General features: G+C 40.6%; 1 protein-coding gene across 1 annotated transcript in view; it reads left to right on the forward strand.

The window, feature by feature from the left end:
- The window catches only part of gpc5a (glypican 5a), a 164,959-nt gene that overhangs the window by 24,683 nt on the left and 127,868 nt on the right, over positions 1-12,408 (forward strand). The window contains exons 3-6 of the mRNA XM_047363823.1: positions 3,831-4,291; positions 4,385-4,618; positions 5,409-5,542; positions 5,659-5,784. Coding sequence (XP_047219779.1) covers positions 3,831-4,291; positions 4,385-4,618; positions 5,409-5,542; positions 5,659-5,784 — 955 coding nt within the window. The remainder of the gene's footprint in view (positions 1-3,830; positions 4,292-4,384; positions 4,619-5,408; positions 5,543-5,658; positions 5,785-12,408) is intronic.

The raw sequence follows: 12,408 nt of genomic DNA on the forward strand, positions 1-12,408 counted from the left end.
GAGGAGTTTCAGCTTCCTCTCAATGTTTTTCTGCATACCAGAAACACAAACGTTTTCCTCTTTTCACTGCGGTCACTGACACTAAATACACCCACAAGCTAAAATGTCTGATTGAAGCTTCCTAATAAATCTTCTGATAAGCAAAAAAGGTTTTGTCCTTAGAGTAAATTAAAAGCATTAAAGAAAAATTGCTCATTATTGTTAAAAAGGTCTCTAAGTTCAGCAGCTCAATGCTTCTCTTTTTCGCTCTAGTTTTTGCGTCGACCACAGAACATTAAAGTTTAATGTGGGATTGAGATCATCCAGCCAGACGCTCTCAGGGCAGCACAGGTCACAACAGAAGCACAAAGGAAGAAGCAGCGTCTAGAAAAACCAGCCTCTTGATATTCATACTGCTGAGTCCAAACAGTCTTTTAAATCCTGGTTGTCAGTTTTTGGCTTTTAATTTGAGTTCAAGCTGAGCTCTATCAGCTTCTTTCATGTTGCACTGATTTGTAGTTTGTTTTATGCTTGTATTCTAATTTATTGCATTTATTTGGCTGATTTGTGCTTTGCGCCTTGTTTTTAATTACCTTGTGAAGTACTACAGTATGTTTTTTTTCTACATCTTTAAACATTCTAAAGAAATAAAATTAACATTGATTTAAGCTTATGTACTATTTTCTTATTGATAAACTTATTAAGAGGGATAGTTGATCTAATGAAGACGTAAAGACAGTTTGAGTTGAAAGTACTGTAATTTATGCCGACTTAAGCATGTTGGTTGCAGCATAAAAAAATAGGTCTTAGTCTCAGAGTCTTTAGATAATTTGCTTCCTTTTCATTCTCATTATAAGCCTACTGCATGCGTATTTTTACATGCTCTTTCCTCATAGTATGTCTGTCCTCAGGCCTCCCCCAAAGCTTAGCCGCTGGTCAGGGCCTCCATGTAGCAGATCCTGTTTCTCACTGTCCTCTTTGCATTAATGCCAATTAGCAGCATATCTACAGGTACTATACAGGTATTGTATAGATTCCTCACACATAGAGTGAAATATTTCAAGTCTTTATTTCTTTTGACTGTGATGATTATGACTTACAGATAATGACAACCCAAAATTCAGTGTCTTAGTAAATTAGATTATTGCATACGATCAATTAAAAAGACATATATTAAACAGAAATGCCATCTGCCATCTGAAAAGTATGTTTATTTCTATGCACTCAATACTTGGTCGGGGCTCCTTTTGCATGAATTACTGCATCAATGCGGTGTGGCATGGAGGGGATTAGCCTGTGGTTCTGCTGAGGTGTGATGGAAGCCCAGGTTACTTTGATAGCGGTGTTCAGGTCATCTGCACTGTTGGGTCTGATGTCTCTCATCTTCCTCTTGATCATTTCTTACAGATTCTCTATAGTGTTCAGGTCAGGTCAGTTTTCTGCGCAATCAACCACAGTAGCACCATGGTCATTGAACCAGCTTTGGTACCTCTGAAAGTGTAGACAGGTGCCATGTCCTGCTGAAAAATGATGTCTCTGGTTCAGAGATGGTTTGACATGAGGAATGTGACATTTGTATCCCATGTTTGGGATTCTTCCGAGCATAGCGGCTCTTGATGCGCTGACTTCAGCCTCGGCCCACTTCTTATGAAGCTCTCACAAATTATCGGATGGATTTTGCTCGACAATCCTCTCAAAGCTGCAGTTATCCATGTTGCTGGTGCACCTTTTCCTACTAAACCTTTTCCTTTCACACAACTTTCTATGAATATGCTTGGATGCAGCACTCTTTGAAACAACCAGCTTCTTTGCTATTACCTTTGGTGGCTTAGCCCCTTAGCATTTTTATTTTCAGTGATCATAGGATTTTTTTTCTTTTTTTCTTTTTTGGTTTGAATTAATAATTAATTAATTTTGGTTTAATTAAATAATTAATGTATTGATTGCAGTTGGTTTTTACTTATTATATCATTATGTATTATATTTTTCGGGAACCTGTTAAAGACTCAATCATTGTGACTGAATTACTAGATTTATTTTCTTAGAACAAAGGAGAGGACACATTTCTTTTTTGCAAAAAAAGTTCTAATGTCAGACACATGAATATATAATATATTGTTTTAATCCCCCACTCCTGAAACATGTAATGCTCAGTATCATATACCTATGGTCCATAATAATCTCAATGAGCTAATATTATGTCTCTTGGTTTATCTGCCCATGAGTGCGGCTGCATTCTCACACACGAACAGATTTTCTTTGCTTGTCTCTCTATGATTTTACAGATTCCCTCTCTGATATTTGCTTTGCTCTTTGACCACAGAGCTTATTGTGTGTATGTGTGGGGGTTGCTGATTTCTTCTTTTTTGTTTGCACACAAAAACACTTCTTTCAGTCTTAGATCTTGTTAGACATAACACATTCAGGCGAGATCACAGAGGGGCTGTGATAAGACTTCCTGAGTTCCTGATACCTCCAAGTTTAATGCTCCCATGCCAGACCCCTCTCTGTTTCCCCCTGCGACGGCCCTCGCAAGGGGGGCTTTTTGCTCTGCCTTTCCACATGGGTGCATATTATACAGCATTTGGCCGTCTAAGCCCTCATCACATTCCCTGCCCGCTCTCTCAGGCACTCAGCTTCCGGCCAGCCTCGAGCGCTCTCCCCCAACTATTACCTCACAGCTCATGACAAGCACATGATCTGAAAAAAGCCATGGATCAGGTACAGTATAAGCTGAGATAAACACAAGTAAAGAGCGACAAAAGGATAAAAGCGACCTTGATGTTGCTGTTAAGGATTTCTTTTTGCGCTAAGATTACTTTTTAATTTGTGACGGTCTAATTTGAAACCAATTAGCTCCTTCTTCAGGACTACAACATATTTTAGTGTATAGTAGAATAATTTCTTTGCAAATGTTGTGCAAACCAAGACGAGTGTAAAATTTTTGTATTCTATAATTTCCATTGCTGTGCCCAGCATTGGACATGGGTTCTGAGGTGCTCAAGATGTGACTTTGAACACAAATACCACAATTTCACAGTATTGCGATATTTGCACAAATATTTTAAACCAGATTCTGAAAAAGGATCTAATTGCTTTTATTTATAACAGAAAAGCAACAATTCTGTTGACTAAAATAATATAACATACTAATTATTTTTAATAATAATGTTATCTATAGCTTTTATTTAGTTTTATTCTACTTTTAAAACATAGACTCAAGCATAGCTATAAACACAGACTAAATTTAATAGTTGCCTTAAAATACTTTTTATGTGGAATATTTCCCCTTTTGACCTTCTGCTCTGGGACTATAATTAGATAATATTAGTTGATAAATTTGCTCAGGTAGAGCTTGCAGTCAGCTGATTGAACTGTAGTTTAAAAACAGCTTTCGTCTAATGAGCTCTTAGTTTTCAGACTATGACTATCTATGTTTTTTAGGAACAGACATGTTTCTAGACATCTGAATTCTTTCCTGTGAGCAGTCATATTTACGCCACCTATTTTTGAACTTATTTTATTTTATCACAGCTGTCCCTTCTCTGAAGTTTTGTACCCTCAACTTTTGCTATTTTCTTTCTTTGTCAGCAACATTTGGGATTGTGAATGTCTGTTCCTTGCTTTCTGGGAAAAAAACCTCCGGGAGCTGCAGCCCCTGCTGGGAATCATGGTGTTTCTTCACTTCCCTTTTCTTTTAAACATTAGCGCTTCTCTTTTTTTTTTTTGTAAAAATCTCAACAAGCAGCAAAGCAGACCTGATACTGACGATAATAGGTTAAAATTAGCTGGTGCATCTCCTCATGCTTTTATCTCTCAGTTTTGATTTGTCTCTGTTTTGTATTCCACAGAGACCTTTGAGGTTCTGATGAGGCAGGCGGAGAATCACACCAATGTCGTCCTCCAGGCATCTTATCAGAAAATAGCTGATCCTGCTGCTGGTTCAGTGGGGGAACTTTTTACCGACGTCGGTCTATTCCTGCTGGGTTCTGAGCTCAACGTTGATGAGTTTGTGCAGCGCTTCTTCGACGCCCTTCTCCCGCTGGTCTACAGTCACTACATAAACCCAGGTGTCAGTGACACATCACCAGGCTATGCAGAGTGTGTGAGGTCCCTTAACCGCATTATCAAGCCATTTGGTGTAGTGCCGGACCTCCTTGCTGATCAGATTGCTACCTCTGGGGTCTCTGGGAAGCTGCTGCTGCAGGCCCTGCACCTTGGCATCGAGGTTATTAATACCACAGACCATTTACAGCTGAGCCGTGAATGCAGGCGAGCCCTGCTCAAGATGCAGTACTGTCCTCATTGTCAGGTATGGTTGCATTTCGGTGATGTAAGTGTATCGATCTGAGTTAATGAAGCATTTTTACTGGCAGAGCTAATCTCAGAGCACTTCCCTCCACAGGGCATAACCCATTCCAAGCCCTGCATGGGATACTGCCTCAACGTAATGCGGGGGTGTCTGGCGAGCATGGCTGAGATCGACACCCACTGGAGGGAGTTTGTTCGCTCGCTGGAGGGCCTGTCAGCGAGGATGCATGGATCTCAGGATTTGGAGCAAGTGCTTCTGGGAGCTCACACGATGCTTCACGATGCTATCGGGCATGCTCAGAAAAATGGACCTCGCCTCTCAGCACAGGTTTAAATTATGAGCAGAAATGTGATATTGTTTTGGATGATAGATTTGAAATTTTAACGGTGCTCTCTAAAGGAGGTGAACCCTCTGTCAACCGCAGGTCTCATTGGATAAACAATATATAAAGTGCTTCACACTGGCCTGGAGCAATTTTAATGCTGAAGTACGCTTCTATTACAGCTGCTTGCTCCATGTCAGAGATGTATGCAGGGTTTAGGCCAGAGATAAACTCCTTGAAATTGCACATATCTATATAAAACAGATAAGTTGAAGAAGAAAGGGGTAAAGTGCCTTAAAATATATCCATGTGGGCAGCTGCAAGGCTCTTAAACTATATATACCTACTGATGGAGAATGACTTGGTCTATTTAGGGAGCAAACAACCAGTCCTTAAACTGTAACCCATTTATCATCTTTTATAGGTGGTCTTTAGCCATCATCATCCAGAAAAGGTAGACAATAATGGCCTTTTTGGTTGTAAAGTGAATTCCACAGATGTTTGTTCCTGAGCTACACTGAGTTGCTATGAACTAATTAAGATGCCACAGCTCCATCTGGTGGATGATATGAGTAGCTGCTGTTTCACAGACGGTACATTGATAGAAAATGACAGAAATTGGGGAAGACAGCCTTGGCTTGCACTAATGGTCCTTATACATACATTTATCACTCAACCATCTAATGTTGTATATGAGGCATCAGTAATGTTTAACAAGATTATCAAGTTCTTAAAATACACATTCTCCCCTCAGTGTTTTAAAATCCAATTTGTGGCTGTTTTACTTGGCATTAGGTCCACAAACTGTGCGGCCCACCAATCAGGAAGCCTGCGCAGTCGGTCAGCATCCAGGACACGAACAGCAGAGTGTCCATCCCGCTCAAAGCTCTGAACAGGCGATCAGAAGATTCGTTGTCTGTCATGAGAAAGTAGGTGGAGGTTAGATGCACACACAGACAGTACAGTCAGCAGTAATTTTCAGTTTTTAACTTAGTTTGAAGAAGGAAATAATATGCCTGCTTATATGTGACTACCTCTTTTTTAGGGACTTTCTGAAGACTCTGCGTACCTTCAGCATATTCTACGGTGGCCTGGCAGATCAGATGTGCTTGCAGGAACTTTCGTCTGGTGACGGGGTGCCCTGCTGGAATGGAACAAACATTGTGAAGAGGTTTGTTTCAAAATAAGTAAATAAGGAACACAAACGCTAAATATAAAAGCAAGTCAAGCAGTCACCACAACCTGAGATGCTTTCATTGCTGAAAATCAGATTTGTTTAATTTTCCTTTATGTTTCTGTTTAGACAAACGTAAACATGTTAGATTCCTGTAGTGATAAGCCTAAAAGGATTTTATTTCTTGCAATTTTCAGAATTACACCCTTAAATCTTAATCTGAACACATCAGACGCCAGCTGGAAATGATAAAAGAATGATTAATATCAGTAAAAGATAATCCTAAAATGAACAATAGTTATGAAAATTGGTAACAAAGTTCACTGGATAAATTGACTAGTGAATACCAAGTAGTAACCTCTTGCTTTTCAGTCAGTTGCTTCATGTTGTTACTTTTCTGCTTTGTTTAAGTGTTTCACTGTAAGAGTTTTTAGTGCTCTTTGAAACCCAAACCAGCTCTGAGTAAGAACCAAGGACAGGTGGGAAGACACACACAGCACACTTTCATGAGCTATTTAAAAGCTGGGATATGTCCCTGTCCCAGCTCTTTTGGAACATGTTGCAAGCATCAAACTTAAAATGAGTGAATATCTGCACATATTTGCATATATTCTTACAAAACTACATGATGACGCTGATTCAGGATTCATCTATCAGCTGTGTGTACCTACAGACATGTATCTGGGAAATGGATGGCTGTGAACTGGAGCACGCACACTCGGGCCTCTTTCATGGTATCAGTCAGTGGCCTTGTCTTCATTACATCACAGCTCTCGATCTTACTCACGCTGTCATCACTCAAGGACTCCTACACATATCCTTGGATGGGGGTTGTTCTTTTTAACTGTCAGCTGCTCTTAAAAGAGCAGAAACAGCAGGTGGGCTAGTTAGTTTTTGTCAGTTCAGCTTTAAACAATTTATTGTAGAAGATGACAAGTGTATAAACAACGGGAAAGAAGCTGTGAAAGACAAGAAAGGTCTTTCACAGCATTTGTAGCTAAACCTTTTAGTATTTGGTTGGTGCTGCTATTTAGCAATTAGTTGTTAAAAGTTCAGTTTCACTCTACCATCAATAATTTAAACTTTTCATATTTTGCTGTTTCCCACTATAGGGCCATTACTTTTTATAATAAAACGTCTTTCAGAGAATAGAGATGTTTATTATGCGCTGCAATAAGAAGCAGGGCAACAGGCTGCAGGCTCTCTACCACTTGGAGCAGCCCCTAGGAAATACTTATGGTCTCTGGGCATCTTTTAGCTGGTTAAGCTTCCTTTCTCTATTGTCCATTAACCGTTATACTTATTGATAGGCATTCTTCCACCTCAGGTCCACTTGGCTTCATTTAGGTTCAGCCATTACCGAAAAAGTAGAAATTAGGAGACATTAAGATACGAGCCGCTGAGGGGAGTATCGAGTTGAGAATCTTTAAAGCTTCTGGATATCCTTTGCTACTTTCTATTAGCCCAGAACCATAGATGAGTGGCTGGGAGTCAACACTGGCTGAGACAAAAGCAATAAATAACCTTCTACCTACAGGTCATAATCCAACACCCATTGCGAGAGTGGAGAATAAAACTGGCTGTTAGATTCTGGCTGATTTAGAGAAGGTTATCGAGGCCTCAGAGGCCCCAAACGTTTGGTTCAGTGGATGTCTGCTTGTGTACGTGTGCGAGTGGGAAACACTGTGGTTTTAGGTGTATGTGCATGGCCTTTTATAACATCTTTTGTGTGTGCAAATTGTTTTATGGCCTAAAAGAAGCATAAAGTTGAACCAGAGTAAAAGTAAAAAAAAAGACTCAGGGGCCTCTGATTTAACCCTCCTGTTGTCCTTGGGTCAATATGACCCGCCACTGTGTTAAACCCCCCCAAAAATCCACTAAATGCAATTTTTTTAACTTGAAATTTTATGACTTTTCCTAGATTGGCCCCAACAATAGAAAAAGTGAAATGTTGCTTTTATTCACATTTCCATATAAGCTGTACAAAAAAAGGTACAAAAGGTGGTCTTCGGGTCAAAATGACCCGTGAGACAAATAGAGTTGAAATCAAGGTCACAGAGTTATTTACAAACCACAGAATGTTACATTGTTTTAGTTGTGTCTCAGATCAATCAGTAGCAGGAGTAAACAAGGCAAATCAGGTGGTGTTTTCGCAGGCTTCAGAAGACCAACTGTTTATTTCCAGAGGTTATAAAGGTGCTGCAGCTGAATTCTGACTGTGCTGAAGCCATGAGTGTGCGTTATACTGCTGAAGACGCTGTAGAGCTGATTTTCTCAGATGTCCAGCAAGACATCTCTGATTCAGAAGAGGAAGTGGAGGATGTATCCAAAGAAGAAGATGGGGAGGAATACAACCCAGAGCATGATGAATCATCTTCAGAAGAAGAAAACCCTGAAGCTGAACGAGAGACTTTCCTTTCAAAAAATAGCAAAATAACATGGTCCTCAGCAGCATATGACCAACACAAACCATCATAAAGATGACCCCAGGACCCACAAGGTATGCCATTTCTCATGCCCATGATATTATCTCTACATTCTACCAGCAATAGAAAAAATAATCCTCGGGATGACAAATCTGGAGGGTTTTCACAAATATGGAGACAGCTGGAAAAAGATGGATGAGATTGACCTGCCGACCTACTTAGGGCTGCTAATCTTAGCAGGTGTATACAGGTCCTGAGGTGAGGCTGCAGCTAGTCTATGGGATGCTGAGAGTGGAAGGCCAATTTTCCGAGCCACAATATCACTCAAAGTCTTTCACACCTACTCAAGACTGCTACAATTTGATGACCGTGAGTCAAGACCAGCAAGACGTGTGACAGACAAACTTGCAGCCATAAGAGAGGTATGGGACAAGTGGGTGGAGCGGCTGCCCTACCTCTACAATCCAGGGCCTGACGTAACAGTGGATGAACAACTGGTTCCATTTAGAGGTAATCTGTTTTCATATTTGTAATAAAAGTGATTTTCACTATTGATTTCTTTGACTGTTTTCTGTCACACTGATACTAATCATTGATGCTAATGTCTTTTCTCCAAAGGTCGTTGTCCTTTCCGGCAGCATATGCCCAGCAAGCCAGCAAAATATGGGATCAAGTCATGGGTGGCTTGCGATGCCAAATCAAGTTATGCTTGGAAAATGCAAGTCTATACTGGGAAGCTTACCAGTGGATGCCCAGAGAAGAACCAGGGGATGCGAGTTGTGCTTGATGTGACAGAGGGACTGAGGGGTCACAATGTGACATGTGACAATTTCTTCACCTCTTATGAACTCGGACAGCAGCTCCTGAAGAGGAAGATCGCCATGGTTGGTACAGTTCGAAAGAATAAGCCTGAGCTCCCACCTGCACTGCTTGCTTCAAAGGAGAGAGAGGTCTTCTCCTCAAAGTTTGCCTTCATGCCCAACACTACTCTAGTTTCCTACCTCCCAAAGAAAAACAAGAATGTAGTTCTTCTGAGCACACTGCACACAGACGGTGACATTAGCGATCGTGAGGACAGGAAGCCAATCATCATCCTAGACTACTACCGCAACAAAGGAGGTGTGGACAACCTGGATAAGGTGATTGGAACATATAGCTGCAGAAGAATGACTGCCCGCTGGCCCCTGGTCATCTTCCACAACATCATTGATGTTTCCTCCTACAATGCCTTTGTGATTTGGAGAGAGATCAACCCAACCTGGATGTCTCATAAGCAGAACAAGAGGAGGTTGTTCCTGGAGCAGCTAGGAAAGGCACTTGTAACTCCACTCATTGAAAGAAGGAAGCATGTCCCCCGCACAGAACCTTCAGCAGCAGTTGTGAAAGCTATTCAGAGTGCAGGAGCTCCTGATCAACCTGAGGATCCATCTACCACAGCCACTTCCCCAGCTGGGGCAAGTAAGAGGAAGACATGTCAGTTCTGCCCTAAAAAGAAGGACTGTAAAACACATACTGTGCTGCAGGTGGAAGAAATACAGGTCCTTCTCAAAATATTAGCATATTGTGATAAAGTTAATTATTTTTCATAATGTAATGATGAAAATTTAACATTCATATATTTTAGATTCATTGCACACCAACTGAAATATTTCAGGTCTTTATTGTCTTAATACGGATGATTTTAGCATACAGCTCATGAAAACCCAAAATTCCTATCTCACAAAATTAGCATATTTCATCCGACCAATAAAAGAAAAGTGTTTTTAATACAAAAAACGTCAACCTTCAAATAATCATGTACAGTTATGCACTCAATACTTGGACGGGAATCCTTTGGCGGAAATGACTGCTTCAATGCGGCGTGGCATGGAGGCAATCAGCCTGTGGCACTGCTGAGGTCTTATGGAGGCCCAGGATGCTTCGATAGCGGCCTTTAGCTCATCCAGAGTGTTGGGTCTTGAGTCTCTCAACGTTCTCTTCACAATATCCCACAGATTCTTTATGGGGTTCAGGTCAGGAGAGTTGGCAGGCCAATTGAGCACAGTGATACCATGGTCAGTAAACCATTTACCAGTGGTTTTGGCACTGTGAGCAGGTGCCAGGTCGTGCTGAAAAATGAAATCTTCATCTCCATAAAGCTTTTCAGCTGATGGAAACATGAAGTGCTCCAAAATCTCCTGATAGCTAGCTGCATTGACCCTGCCCTTGATAAAACACAGTGGACCAACACCAGCAGCTGACACGGCACCCCAGACCATCACTGACTGTGGTTACTTGACACTGGACTTCTGGCATTTTGGCATTTCCTTCTCCCCAGTCTTCCTCCAGACTCTGGCACCTTGATTTCCGAATGACATGCAGAATTTGCTTTCATCCGAAAAAAGTACTTGGGACCACTGAGCAACAGTCCAGTGCTGCTTCTCTGTAGCCCAGGTCAGGCGCTTCTGCCGCTGTTTTTGGTTCAAAAGTGGCTTGACCTGGGAAATGCGGCACCTGTAGCCCATTTCCTGCACACGCCTGTGCACGGTGGCTCTGGATGTTTCTACTCCAGACTCAGTCCACTGCTTCCGCAGGTCCCCCAAGGTCTGGAATCAGTCCTTCTCCACAATCTTCCTCAGGGTCCGGTCACCTCTTCTCGTTGTGCAACGTTTTCTGCCACACTTTTTCCTTCCCACAGACTTCCCACGGAGGTGCCTTGATACAGCACTCTGGGAACAGCCTATTCATTCAGAAATTTCTTTCTGTGTCTTACCCTCTTGCTTGAGGGTGTCAATAGTGGCCTTCTGGACAGCTGTCAGGTCGGCAGTCTTACCCATGATTGGGGTTTTGAGTGATGAACCAGGCTGGGAGTTTTAAAGGCCTCAGGAATCTTTTGCAGGTGTTTAGAGTTAACTTGTTGATTCAGATGATTAGGTTCATAGCTCGTTTAGAGACCCTTTTAATGATATGCTAATTTTGTGAGATAAGAATTTTGGGTTTTCATGAGCTGTATGCCAAAATCATCCATATTAAGACAATAAAAGACCTGAAATATTTCAGTTAGTGTGCAATGAATCTAAAATATATGAATGTAAAATTTTCATCATTACATTATGGAAAATAATGAACTTTATCACAATATGCTAATATTTTGAGAAGGACCTGTATATCTGCAAGGGTTGTGCACTTGTATACTGCCCTACATGTGCTAATTAGTTGAATGGGTTATGTTATTTTTCATATTTTTGTATTGTACATTGTCTTAAATTGTTCACTGGAGAAAAAAAAATGAATCTGAGTCATTGGGATGAATAAAAAGGTATTCAAAACTCCTTTTTGCACATTTCTTTTCTTTTCTTAAGCTATAGAAATTCAAGTGAAGAGGGAAAACTCAAGTATTCACACATTTTGAGCTCAATGACAATATGGAAGATTAAATTTGGTGTTTAAATAAAATTTAATTAAGCTGTTTATATTGGGGGTTTAGTGAAGACGGGTCATTTTGACCCGGCGGACACAGGGTGTGTACAGAAAATGAGGACAACAGGAGGGTTAAGAGAGATTGAATGCATTTCCTCATCTGGGTCTTTGGTAAACAAAAAGATAAAGAACAATCGCATAAGATCACAGTGGAAGAACACGAGCAGCTTTCATCCTGCTGTCTCTGAGAATGTGGATGATCGGGTTTTACCACACTATGAGAATTTGTAAACACATTCTTCTTCTGCTCCTTGGTTTGTTTCACATTTACGTACTCATAGTAGCAGAAAAACAGATTAGACAAGTAATCTTGTAATTATTGTTAGAGATTAGAATACAGTTAATTGAATCTTTGGCATGCTACGCTGAGTGTATAAATTCCTTTTTTTAATTGATGAAAAATGAATACTCTCATATTTTGCATGCTGTGTTCTGTGATACTAATAGATATTTTTATATAATCACCCTGTTTTCTAAATGTTCATATGACTGACTTGTTGAGATTTACTCTGTGCAATAATTATTTGCTTACTATTCATCGGTTTTTCACATGTAAACTGAAATATGACCCAAACGTTTTTGGTTGGTCCTTATTTTGAGATGATCCTGCTGCTTCTTATGATGTTGTGACGATAACCCAAAAGTAAGAAATATGTACTTTTCCAAATGTGATTTCTACTACAATGTGGGTCACTTCCCTGAAGTTGGATTTCTAACCGGAAAAGTTGGAGGTTTC

Source organism: Girardinichthys multiradiatus, chromosome 4 (genome assembly GCF_021462225.1).
Source record: "Girardinichthys multiradiatus isolate DD_20200921_A chromosome 4, DD_fGirMul_XY1, whole genome shotgun sequence".
Lineage (NCBI taxonomy): Eukaryota > Metazoa > Chordata > Actinopteri > Cyprinodontiformes > Goodeidae > Girardinichthys > Girardinichthys multiradiatus.